This window comes from Drosophila ananassae, chromosome 3R, assembly GCF_017639315.1.
Source record: "Drosophila ananassae strain 14024-0371.13 chromosome 3R, ASM1763931v2, whole genome shotgun sequence".
NCBI lineage: Eukaryota > Metazoa > Arthropoda > Insecta > Diptera > Drosophilidae > Drosophila > Drosophila ananassae.
In genome coordinates, this window is record NC_057930.1 from 27,416,811 (window position 1) to 27,430,317 (window position 13,507).

At 43.2% G+C, this 13,507-nt stretch overlaps 1 protein-coding gene across 1 annotated transcript; it reads right to left on the reverse strand.

Moving 5' to 3' along the window:
* Positions 1-7,634: 7,634 nt before the first annotated feature.
* On the reverse strand, positions 7,635-12,551 carry LOC116654932 (uncharacterized protein K02A2.6-like). The gene is made up of 2 exons (XM_032451695.2): positions 12,315-12,551; positions 7,635-11,749 (listed from the first exon to the last, which is right to left on the reverse strand). The coding sequence occupies exon 2, from the start codon at positions 11,746-11,748 to the stop codon at positions 7,687-7,689; it is 4,062 nt and encodes a 1,353-aa protein (XP_032307586.1). The 5' UTR covers position 11,749; positions 12,315-12,551; the 3' UTR covers positions 7,635-7,686.
* Positions 12,552-13,507: the final 956 nt, after the last annotated feature.

Sequence of the window (13,507 nt, forward strand, 5' to 3'; positions counted from 1 at the left end):
AGGAATGTCTTTGAAAATAAAATAATTTTGATAAAAAATAAATAAATATGGTCTCAAATTCGAATACTTTGAGAGTCCTAACTTCCATGGATATCTCATTTATTTTCATGCACGCGGTGAGAGCCCAAACGGAACGAGACCCCCATAAAGAGTGCCAACGTTTTCATAGTGTTTTAAATAGTTTACGATTATTGCGGGGCATCCGAGCCAACCTACCAACGAGAAACTAATGCCAATGGGCTGTGATTAGTAAACTCTTTGCCGCTTTGAACTTGCCCGACACTTTTGGGGTTTTGTTTAGGGCTGTTGCGAGGGTTTCCGATGCATTTTTAATTAGGGTGCACCGACAGAAGTCTTAAGTGTTGATAATCATTGAATTTATCACCTGTGAACAGAGCCTCGTTACCTTCCAATCAATTAAAGTTGCCACGGCAGTATTTCTCTCCGCCATAAAATGGAAACTCGTTTGGGGAAAACTCGAACCCGAACTCGAAGCGCGCCTAAAAGATTCATTTCAACAGTCACCGCATCATCATCACAGTAATCAACGTTTTGCGACGGGCTGCCATTTCATGTCAATCACATCATTTCCACATCGCCTGCTTTTCCACCAGCCCAAAATTGGTGGTTGTTATGAAGTGAATATATTTTGGGGTTTTCACTAATTGGAGTCCCAGCCGAATAATCGAACCGTCTAATTGAGAATAAATATGGGGATAAAGCGCTCTGAGGGGTTCCATTTTGACGCAACTGGACATCACGATGGGGGTTGAGAGTATTGAGCAGTTGGTAATTCAATTTTAAGTTTTCTAACTTTCCGTTCGATATTTTAATATCATTGAGTTTCTTTTATGTTGTTTGGATACACTCGTAAGGAATGGAAAAAATGCTGAAATTAAACCGTTTTGAGAGAAAATGTAAGGCGCATTTTTGCTTTTAAGCAATATCCGTACTCACACACTCTTGACGACTCTCCAAAAGGGCTTCAAATGGGATTTCTTTTCATTTTTTGCTTGTTTCCAGCAACAAATGCAATCAAAAATCTGCAAGTGCCTGCCTGCAGCCCTTGAGTTAATGATATACACTCACTTCAAAAGGAGTGTGCACTGGGGAATGGGGTTTCTAGAGGGGGTTGCGGCGGCATTATCTGGGCACTCATGAGGGTTCGCCCTGCCTTTGTCCCTCTCCCCTTTCTTATTTGGTTTGAGGCAACATTGTGTCAAGTTTAAAAACTGCAAAGAAAGCAAAGCCATTGAGTAGAGCCCATTCAGAATCCGGTAAAGAACCCGATTCGGTTTGCGCACCCCTTGACGGGTAATGCCAACACTCTCGCACACACATGCGCTTGATAAGGGTAGAAACGTATCCGGAATTTGACGGCACTTGAGAGCTCGGTTTTCAATGACTGACAACCTTTCTTCTCCACTGAATTGCAACTGTGAAAACAATTAAGCTCTAGACATGAAAATATTTGCCCCTTTCCATCTGCCCTGTAGTGATGTAATAAATCCCTTAACAATGCCGTAATGCCTCGCTTGACTGACTGAGCCGCTGGTCCGTACCCTCGACGGCTCTTCAAGTGTCATCCAATAGATACATAGATACCGGGAGCGACGGCCGGGGATTGCCTATTGAGCAACCCTTGCGCAGGACTCGATGATATCCTCACTTATCCGATCAAATCTGTTGCCTATTAAATCTGTATTAACCCCTGGCGGGGGACTTATTTTTTGCACCCGTTGTCTATGCGAGAAGTTCTCATGATCAGCATCAAAATGTCACTTCCGATTTGATCTCTGAACTTCCTGGAAATCTCCTCTGCTCGTGTGTCTAAGAATTTTCCAATACCAATAAATTGACAAAAACCTTGAGCGTTTGTCAACAAGAAGGTAGCCCAGCCCAGCAGCGGGGGTTCCAAAGAACCCAAAGTCTAAACGAGACGAGGGACTACTTCAAAGGACCGCCAATATGGGCAAGGCAAGGCAAAAAGCCGATTCATTCATGTACTCCCATACACGGATATAAAGACCGGCAGAAATGTGCAAATATTTTCACTCGGCCAAATTTCTTCATAATTTCTGCGGCACTTTTCTTTTTTCGATTTCTGTTCTGGGCTGTGTGTGGGACAATGTTACCAACAATGGGCAATGACCACTGTGCGTGCCCAATGGCATACTAAATGAGATTTCTCTGGCTCCTGGCATCTTCCAGTGAAATGTAAACAAGTTGAACTGCTCATTGAAGTACGGAAGGTGTTTTTTTTTTATTTTCCCGCATTGTCAAGCAAACAAGAAGTCGGAAAGATACGTTTTGATGCCTTTACGTTTATGAGAAAGTGTTTTAGACAAATCTAAAGATTACGTGATATATAATTGTATCTGTTGGACTAACTATGCCCAAAATATGTCTCAAAAGTTTAAGTTTTAGCCATTCTGGTCTTAACTTGGTCAACATCCTATGCATCCATTTATTTCTGGAAAATGGCCATAACTTGGCTAGTAATTACCCGATCAACGAATTTTACACCTTCCCGTTCTTAGATCTAAGAGGACTTTAATTCTGCATCAAAACCTGGACAACTAAAATCTGACCCAATTTTCGATAATTTTCTATCATGATTTTGGACAAAAATTTCAGGGAAATTGCCATAACTTGGCTAAAACATATACCATCTTCAAATGTTATACCTTTCCGACCTTATCTCATCGAGTGGCATGATTTTTAACCAAAACCTGGACAACTAAAATCTGACCCAGTTTCTGTACATAATTGATAGTGTACAATTTTATTCTATTTCTAATGAAAATAACATGAACTTTGGTGAGCTGAAAATAAAATTGAACATGCAATTAAAATAAATTGAGACTTGCAATTTGCATATTTTAAAAGCAAAACTTTGAACTCATACTTTGGAAACTTTTTAACAACTCCAAGTGGCAACTGCAGGACCACAGACTGGGGCAAGGGCAGAAAGCGGTAAAGAGCTGCAGCTAACTGACATTTGACTGTCAGACGCTGTTGGCTCTCATTCGTTAATGTCAGAGCCAAGAGTTAATCTCGCGTGCATTTCAAAACAACGCAGACAGGCGGGAGCTGGGGCGAAGGACGGCGGGAAGGCTGAATTGGTGGACGATGGGGAGTGGAAAAGTGAGGTACGCATTGGTCGCTGGTTTATACTGTAATCAAGGTTGGGCTTTTGCGTTGCTCGTCCTCCTGTCCAGCAACCCCGAGACCCTGACATGAAACAGAAGCAGAATCTTTTAGTACATCAAAGAAAATTCGGGTAATTTATTTATTAAATTCAGAGCTTTGAAAACCTGAATAGTATTAGATTCTATCTATTCGGCATTCCATAACACATTTGTTTCATATCCGTGCCCTACGAGATCCTTTTCTCTCAGTGCACAGAGTGAATGAGTGACTGACTGACTGACGTACTGCCAACTGGCAAGCAAAGCTGCAGCAGGAGCAGTATCGGCTGATGGATGGCGGAAAAGCAACGAGAGAGAGATGGATGTTCAGGGACAGAGTCAGCGCAGGGAAGATAGAATGCCTGCAGAATGTATGAATGACATGGCAAGCATGCTCCCGCCCGGATGATGGTTCGGAGCCCCAGTTGGGATTGAGACTCAAAACAGGACCTCCAGCTCTTAACCGATGCTTCCGCCGATCACACGCAGAATTGCTTGTGGGGAGAAAATACCGTCAAGGATTGGCGTTATTGGCCGCCTAACTATCCGTCCTAACTGAAACTACCAGACTAAGTTGGCCTCCAGTTTGCAGTATCCTTAAGATGGAAAAGAATAAAGTTAAAATAAGGTTGTCCTTTTTTCCATAGCATTTTGATACTTTTGATATACAAAGATACATAAATCCCATTTACTATTTGAAATCTCCTTAAAAACTCTCTTAAACCTACTATAACCAATGGAACGCATAAACTCATCTAAAGACTATATATATAAGAAAATGGATATATTAAAAACTTAGAAAAAGTTCAACATTTTGGCACCACTCTTCCTTGTTTTGTGGGACTTTGGCCCAATTTGGATGACTCCGGAGGGGACTCCGGCATATAGACCATGATATAGTGGCAAAGTAATTTGAAATGAAAATTAATGACATGCAATCAATATTCGTAGTCGTCGTTATTTGTTATTTTGATGACTTGCCTTGTGCACACACACTCTTTGGCCGGGCCTCGACTCACTCTCGCCCATTTGTCAAGGGCAAAACAATTGGGAGCATGAAAATGAAATATGCCCGCCATGCTGGAGTAGCTCAAGCCAAGCTCAGCCAGTGCGAAAGAGTGGGGCTGGCAGGCAGGCTGGCTGGTTGGGGGAGCGAGGTGGCTTTCAACCGCAATATGCTTAAGTTGTGGTTATTTATTGTCTGGCATTTATAGTGCCGGAGCAGCCCGGTGGAATCACAGACAGGAGTAGTATTTATGTACACTACACTGATGCGATAGATATCCATACGACGTGGTGTACCAACCTCTTGAAGCTTTTATTCAAGTATTAAGATTTCATTTGCAAAGATTCTTAATCTTATAACATCATATACATCTTAAGATATGAAGATACTTTTCAAAGATACTTTTCCAACTTGAAGGCACTACAATGATTGTCTGATTAGTTAATCTAAAACAATTTTTATTAAATATTATAGATAATTTTATGTTATAAACAAGTCCCAACGGAACAAGAAGAAATCATTTCTTCAAGCCTGGGATAGAGCTTATTCATATTTATACTTCCATGCGCTAACCCTCTTGCAGGAAACTTTTTGGCTGATTCGTATCGACGTATTTCGCCCGCATTTTGTATTCCGGCTGTCAACGCCAAAAGTTCAAACTGATCAAACCGAGCCCAGCCCCTCGTCCGCCCATTCCACCCTCACCTCCTGCAATCATCTTTCTTTCTCCGCTCCTCTGGCCTTTTTCGGTGACTGACTGACTGACATGAGCTTACGTTTCTACCGTTATTCCCCTCCATCCATTCCGGCTGATTGATGGGCGACAGCAAAAAAGTTGGCACTTGCTTTGCTATGTGCTGTGCTGTGTGTTGTGTGCTGTGGGCCCGAAACCCCAGAATCACCCACCAATCGCCGAAAAAGTTCTCCATCAGTGGGGCAGGGGGTCTAACACTAACCGAAATAAGTCATCGCGTGCATTTTGGCCATCAAGCCAAAGCCAAGATTGATTAGTTATTGAAAACACATCAGTTTGCGGAACTAGAAGAGCAGCCTTCGATACCCTGTAATTTATATTTTGGACACCAACAATATTTCTGGTAATAACTAATTAATAACTGTATAGTTTCTCTTCTTTTAATAAATATATCCTATACCAAAATTTCTCCCCGTGTAATCACTTTTTTGGCATTTCAAATAAGTCATAATGATTTTTGATCGATGCGTCCCGGTCCGAGGACGTCAGCGGATCATTAACAAAAATTATACTGCCCGACCAGGCCATCCAATTCCGCGTCGGCCAACCCCTTGGTCTTCCCGCCTCCGCCTCTGCCTCCGCCTCTGCCTCCGCCTCCACCGATTGTGGAGCGTTTCTCGATTCCCCGCGCATAATCATTTTCAATAAATAATTTTTTCCCTGGCCCGAAACTTCCACTCTTTGTTGTTATTTTTCGCCGCTTTTTTGTCGGTTGGCATAATGACAGCATGACAGGATAAATTACTGCCAAATGAATGAGGCAAAATATGTCTTAAGCGACACACTCGCCCCAACAAACACACACACACACACGCACACTAACAGACAGCCACGCCCACTTGGCGCTGCCAAAAGCCAAACATCAAAAATTATTTTCCCTCTCATTTTTGTTGTGTAATTTACCACCAAATAGCGCGGCCAGGACCGGCAGGGGGAAGGATGGAAACGCCCGCATGGGTAAAATTAATAGGCATAATAATTTTTTGACAGCACACCCAAGGATAACGCACCAACACACAGCCAAAGACAGGCAACTCATCAGAGTCCTTTGCATGCGGTGGTAGTACATTTTTTCCACCCCGGAGTCGGGGAGTACGTTGAGTGACAGGCAGGTTGATGATAAATGATGTCGCTGATGTTGGTCCGGGTTGTGCGTTGTGCCCCCGGGCAGCCCCTCGCCCCAGCAACTTGTCTCTTGCCACGTCATGGAGGCAATCATTTGGGGCTCTCCCCCTCCTCGGATCCATCTTCTCCGCGTCGTCCTGCGTTCTGCCCCTGCTCCCCCATTATCGCCCTTGCCACTGACACAGACAGTCGTCGTCGTCGCCTGATTACTTTGATGACGTTGCCACATATTTGTGTGCTGGTTGGTGTGCTCCTGCCTCCCGATTCTCGTCCAGGAATGAAATTCATAATATTTTGTGCACTCTCACTAGGCTCAAAGAGATGGGTGAGATTCGGGTATATTGACTTTCAGATAAGCTGGAAGAATATCATCAAAAATATCAAATTTAAGAGTTTATTCTAATAATGCATAGTTAACTTAATCTGTATTTAATATTATATATATTTCAGTTTTTGGAAATATACAGAACTTGAAAATTTCAAAAACTGTAGCCTTCTTAAAATTTCTCACTTTTGACTTTTTTGTTAGCACATATAGATGAATAATTAATTGATTAAATGTTTTTGTGCGTGTCTCGCCTTGACATTGAATAATTGCTTTCCATTTCGCCAAATACACTTACGTGGCTATTTTGTCTTTGCGACTTATCTACTCGCATCAAAAGTGTGAGCCTAGAAAAATATGGGACGGGGATCTATAATACAAGTGCCAAGTCATCAGGATCTAATCCATCAGACGCGATGTGTCAATTTAAAGTGTGAGAAAATTACAGGGAATGATGGACGATGTCTATAGAAAGTAATTAGAGCGAGTCTGTAATGGGGGTTCTTTCGAATGGATCCCATGTGCTCTCAGGGGAGAGACACATATGTATGCCATTATCATACAATAAAATAGCTAAATAAGCAGTTTATTTATAAGAATATATATAAACTATCTGCTTTAATATCAGACTAATTCTCGCCAGATCACGTACCACCATTACGAAGTTGATTAAAGTGCTTTTGCTTTCGATGTGAAAATGTAGGCAAATGCGGTGCAATTAGTGTTGTGCTAAGTCAGCGCTAAATGCACATAAAATGTGCGTTTAATTTTGGATTACAGAACAGACAGGCGGAGCATGAAGCCGATTGAATTTTTGTGGATAATTAAGTGATTTAAAACGAGGCGGAATGCTGAAAATGTGCTCCACTGACTCTGGCCAAGAGCGAGTCCAGCCAGCAGCCGTGGCGAAATACCGGGCTGACCCTGGCATAGAAATTCAAATCATCAGCCGCACACAGGCCGGCCGAACAATAGGTTCTGAACCTGAAATGGCTCATAAATAAAACAATTGAGTTAAACCATAAATCAAACACTTAATACAATAGTTTCCGCTTTTATTATTATGTGTTCGCTTTCAACTTCCCAACTACGCTGTGCACTCGCATAAAATTGCCATAAATTAAAATAACAGTAAAATAAAGCATTCGGCAGGGAGTACTGCCAAGGAGTGCTATGCCATATACTATATGTATTAACCCGCAAGTTCCCCCAAGAATGATGAACTCTTGGTAATTAAGTTTAACACTATTTATTGGTCTTGTAATACAGCCGCTCTGTGTGCTTTCTATTCCTCGACTGACAAGTCGCTCTTGTCCGTCGATCCCTTCACTCTCTCTCTGGCAGCATCTCCGCTCTCGTTTGTGACGTCACCGCCCGTTGCCGGCTCCCACATCCCTCCTTTGTTAACGAGTTTTAGCTTCAAGGACTTGGTGGGCAAAGGGTCCAGTTTATCCGTGGACTGTCTACGCTGCTGGCCTTTCCGTTCATCGTCTCCATGGTCCTCCTGGGTTGATGTTATCCTGGGTTGAGTGTTGCCTATAGAAGAGTGTAAAGGAGCCTCCAAATCGTTTGCATATATTGGTATCTTTTTGACGTGAGATACATTTCTTGTCAGAGTTCTGTCTCCTGACATAAGTTTGACTATGTTGTTATTTTTCTCGACAACCACATATTCGGTTTCCTGGAAGCTTGGGGTTAACTTATGAGGAAAAACTACATTTTTCAAAAGCACCTTATCCCCTACATTAATTACGTTATCCTTTGCTCCCCTCTTTTTATCTGCTTCTTCTTTCCCTTTTTGTTTCAATATACAATCCCTGTCCCTTTCAGCAGAGTCTATACCCTTCTCTTGGATGTCATCTATGCATGGAACTTTGTCGCGGATAACCCTATTAAACATGAGTTGAGTCGGTGCTACCCCAGTTATGCTATGTGGAGTGACGTTGTGCATGAGTATAAATTTCTGGATTTCTTCCCTGTAGTTTTTTGAATTAGAATGAGCTATCTTTAAGCGTTTAACCAGAGATCTATTCATGTTTTCCACTTCTCCATTAGCTTGAGGCCAATAGGGTGGAGATTTGACTTGTTCTATACCGCAAGTTTTGCAGTACTCCTCGAATTCTTGACTTATGTACTGTCGTCCATTGTCAGTTCTTAAATGTTTCGGGTACCCCAGCCTACAGAAAATCTCCCTCATCACTTCAATCAGGCTGGCTGACGTAATAGAGCGTAAGAATTTGAACTCCATATAGCGAGAGTAATAGTCAATAAATACTACTACGAACTCATTATTTGGTAAGGGCCCCAATATGTCTGAAGCTACCCAAATCCACGGACCGGTTGGGAATGGATTCCGTTCCATCGGTGCTGGCTTTGGGTTTTGCGACACTAGAAGACAGTCTCTGCAATGTTTTACGTATTTTTCTGCGTCACGGTCAATCAGTGGCCACCATACTTTCGATCGCAGACGTCTTTTCATAGCAGACTCTCCCGGATGTCCTTCGTGAGCCAGCTCAAGCACTCGGTTTCGAAGCGATGTCGGGATCACGATGCGGTTACCACGCAACAGAAGGGCTCCTATAGCTGAGAGCTCATAACGAAATGGGTAAAGTTGTTTTAAGGATCCAGGTTTCCATGAGTCGCACTCCAAACAGGACATTGCATCGATTATCTCCTCATCTTTTGTTGAATGGTTAGCAATTTCCGAAATGGTCATCGATTGGGGAATACTGTTTTCGACCACCCGTAGTATGCTGTAATCCTTGTCTCCGACACAAGAATCGGATGGAGATGTCTGGCAGAGTCGGGATAATGAGTCCGATATGTTCTCTTTTCCCGCCTTATAGATGACTTTGAATTGGTAGGATTGGAGCCGTAGTAGCCATCTCTCTATGCGGGCTGGCGGTCTGGATGTCGGTTTGAAAATGGCCTCCAACGGTTTGTGGTCGGTTACAAGTTCGAAGTGAAGTCCTGTCAGGTAATAGTAAAATCTTTCAACCGACCAAACTAGAGCCAGACTTTCTTTTTCTGTTTGGGAATAACGTTTCTCAATGTCTGACAAAGCTCTGCTAGCGAATGAAATAATTAGGGGATCGCCATTACCTGAGAACTGCAGTAATACCGCTCCAAGCGCTATTGGACTGGCATCGGCTATTAGCCGAGTTCGATTTCGCGTGTTGAAATATGCGAGGTTTGGTACTTTCGCCAATCGATCTTTTAGATTCCGAAAGGCATCTCTTTCCACCTTTCCCCAGCTAAATTTCGAGTCCTTCTTTAGCAATTGTCTTAGCGGTTCCGTGTAATGAGTCAGGTCTGGAATGAATTTTCCAACGTATGTCACCAACCCTAGAAAACTGCGAGTTTCTTCCTTGTTAATTGGTTCCCGAAACCCTCGGATTAAATTGACTTTTTCCGGGTCCACTTCGATACCTTTATCTGAGATGATGTGACCCAGAAACTTGAGTCTGTTTGTTTTCCAGGTGCATTTTTGATCGTTCAGTAAGACACCGTTTCCATCGAATACTTTGCAGACATCTCTTACTGTCTTGTCATGTTCTTCCTCGCTAGCTCCAAATATAATGACATCGTCAATGTAATTCATGACGTTGGTAAAGGGTGCCAGAAGCTGTTCGAGGTGACGTTGAAATATTTCCGGAGCCGAGTTGATTCCGAACATTAGCCGTTTGTACCTAAAGAGTCCTTTAGGGGTTATGAACGTCGTAATTTCCCTGCTGGCTTCGTCGAGTTCTAGTTGATGATAGGCGTCTTTGAGGTCGAGACGCGAAAAGAATTTTGCGTCTTTTAATTTGGTCATAAAAGACTCAAATGTCGGCATCGGGTAATTTTCCCGACGAATGGCCTTATTTGCTCTCCGCATATCAACACACAACCTAACATCACCGTTTTCCTTGAACGCCAGCACAATGGGAGAGATCCACGCGCTGGGACCAGTAACCGCTTCGATAATGTCTCGACTTAAACCTTCTTCCAGCTTGGCAGCTACTTTCTCTTCGAGTGCTACCGGAATCCTTCGAACTGGCTGTTGAATAGGGATAACTTGGGGGTCAACCCATAGTTTAACTTTAATCCCTTTCCACTTAGCAAACGGTGTGGTTGTTTCCACTTGATTGATATCTAGGCCCAGACGAAGAACGTTGAGTTTAATGGCGGTTTCTCGGCCCAATAATGACTGACGTCCATTTTTAATGACAAAAAATGTAGCAATCACCTCCGCTTTTGGCACAGCTGATATCGGTGCATCAAAAACGCAAATTACTTCCAGTAATTGTTCAGATGCGTATCCACGAAATTGTTTCTGTGAATGCGATCTAACGTTAAAAAGGGTCGTATTGCCGTGGTTAAGCTTCATCCAGTCTATGTGGCTAATCAGGTTAAATTTCGATCCCGAATCAATAATTAGGGGTATCTCATAACCTCCTATTAGGCAATTTATAAGTCCTTCTTCTCCGTCGCTGCATATCTTAAAACAATTCTCACATGTTTTCTTCCGTTTGCACCCAGCGTGCTCATCTTCCACGCATCGAACATTATTCTGCCGCCTTTTAAGATTCCCGTTTCTTGATTGAGAATACAGTTTCGTTCTGCATTTCCGTGCGAAATGACCGATTTTGGAGCATTTGTTACATTTTGCAACTCGCGCCGGGCAGGAGAAATCGTTACTCGCGTGACCCATTCGACCACATCTGGAACACTCAACATCCGCCTTTGCTTTCCCAGCCGTAACTTTGTTGATGGAGTCAATGCTGGTGTTATTAGGTTTTATCAGCATGGCTTCGGATTGTTTATTTATTTGTTCCTCAACCTGGCAAGCTTCTATGACCTCGTCCAAGGAATACTCCCTCTCTAATAGTTTCTTCTTCAAATCTACCGGCGCCCACGAATCTATTATCTTGTCTTTTAGACAAATCTCCTCGGTTTCCACCTTAGATTGGCCAAACGAACATTTGCAGATTTGCTGCCGCAACCGTAAAATAAACTTCGCAAAATTCTCATTCTCAAGCGGTGCTAACTTTCGAAACAAATGCCTTTCAAAAGTGGAGTTTTGTTTAGGCGAAAAGTAAGCATTTAGCTTCTCCACCAAAATCTCGAAGACATCATTCCCCTGGGCTTCATCATAATCCACCAGTGCACCTGGTATCGAGAACGCGACAGTCTGCAGTTGCACGCCCCCCATGTGAAGGAGTTTAGTTCTCTTCATCTTGGGTGCCTCGATCTGTTCGGCCTCCAATGATATGGTGAATGCTCTAAACCACCTCTCCCATTCATTTCGAAGCACAGACTTCTCAATAGAGTCGCATAGGAACGGTTTCAAACAATTTTCAGCCATCCTGAAACCAAACAGAAAACAAAAAAAAAATGTTTGTTTTTATTCTAATATTGGCTTGTTTGAACGCAGCCTCGAGTTATATACTTTATTTCCTTTCCTTTTTTTTTTTTACTTGTATCTCTACTGTGTATAGTCTACACATTCATTTGGCTTACGTAGGTCGAAACTCTTACGCACGGCCTCCTCTTAATTCATTATTTTCCTTTTTGGCTTGTCAGATTTTAACTCTTCCGCGCAGCCTCTTTTGATTTACAATTGAATGCATTTAACTCAATACTATTTAGGCTTGTTTGAACGCAGCCTCTATTGCATTTATAAATCTTTCCAAATCAACTTTGGCTTGTTTTCTAACGCAGCCTCTCTTCGTGATGCAATTTTTCCCTTTGAAAGAGAACACAAAACCTCTCACGCCGGCACATCTTTCGCCTTTATGTCTCACCTCCTGCTTCGTTTCCCAATTTATTGGGCTGGCAATGCCGTGTGACAAGGAAAATTTTTTTTATACGCGTGATATTCGGCTTAATGCCAATTATTTTATAAAAAAAAACTTCCAAAATAGAATTTACCTCGTCGCCAATGTATTAACCCGCAAGTTCCCCCAAGAATGATGAACTCTTGGTAATTAAGTTTAACACTATTTATTGGTCTTGTAATACAGCCGCTCTGTGTGCTTTCTATTCCTCGACTGACAAGTCGCTCTTGTCCGTCGATCCCTTCACTCTCTCTCTGGCAGCATCTCCGCTCTCGTTTGTGACGTCACCGCCCGTTGCCGGCTCCCACACTATACTATATCGTATACCACACCACATACACACCATAACGTATAGCTATGGGTGTTTGTTTGTTTGGCCATTGTGAGGCGGCCTAAGCCCGCAAATTAGCATACAAACTGTCTGGCAGAAAATTCACTATTGAAAGAGACCAGGTGAGTCGCACGATAGTATTAATATGTACCTCACTTAATCATAAATGCCCGGCGACATGCACAACCCCCATGGCCCCGCTCCGGGCCAATTGACGTATGGTAGGTAGTAGGTACTGCCAACCAGTTATTTGCTGTTTCAGTTGTTGGCTTTGTTGTTTTCCATTCTTTTTCTGAAAGCTCAGTCGGCGGGCATTTGAAATTGGGCGGCTCGGTTCCAACAAGTTGCATGTCGCTAACTAGTTAATAATAATGCCCCGTACAAAAAGTGGCAACCTGTGCGACGTGACGCATTGCATGACATGCAACTGGCCGTCGGGGTGGTGCATTGCGGAGCGGGGCTGGAGCCCTCCTTCTGCCACCCAGGCCGACTCTCTGGAAGTCTTGGCCTGGCCGAAACAAACCGAAACTAACCCAAATTAGAAGCTTTTCATTTTTTGTCGGATAATTTATGACCGGCAGTTTTCGAGTCAATTCAGCCAAGCGTTAATCGTCGTTTGACTCGTTTTGCCAGTAGACCTAACAATGCGCATAACTGACATGCCCAGCACAGCCATCTGAAGCCACCTCGCTGCCCGCTCCCCGATCCGGATCGGAACTGGGGCTGAGACCCGGCACTTTGTCGCATTGTCGTCTACTTGACGGGCAGCCCGGCCGAGTCGGCAGCTACTGTTCCTACTGTTATTATTATTATAATTTGCTGGCTCCGACCCCACGTTGACAGCGTGTCATTTCGTATCGTTTTGTTTAGTCATAGGCCCAGTGGGCCCCCTTCTTGGGCCGCTCTTTTGCACTTTGTTTCCTCGCTCCGGTTAACTGGTTCCTGGCTTGGCTTTT

Coding starts and splice junctions, on each gene's coding strand:
- LOC116654932 (XM_032451695.2), bottom strand. CDS start 11,748: ATGGCTGAAAATTGTTTGAAACCGTTCCTATGCGACTCTATTGAGAAG.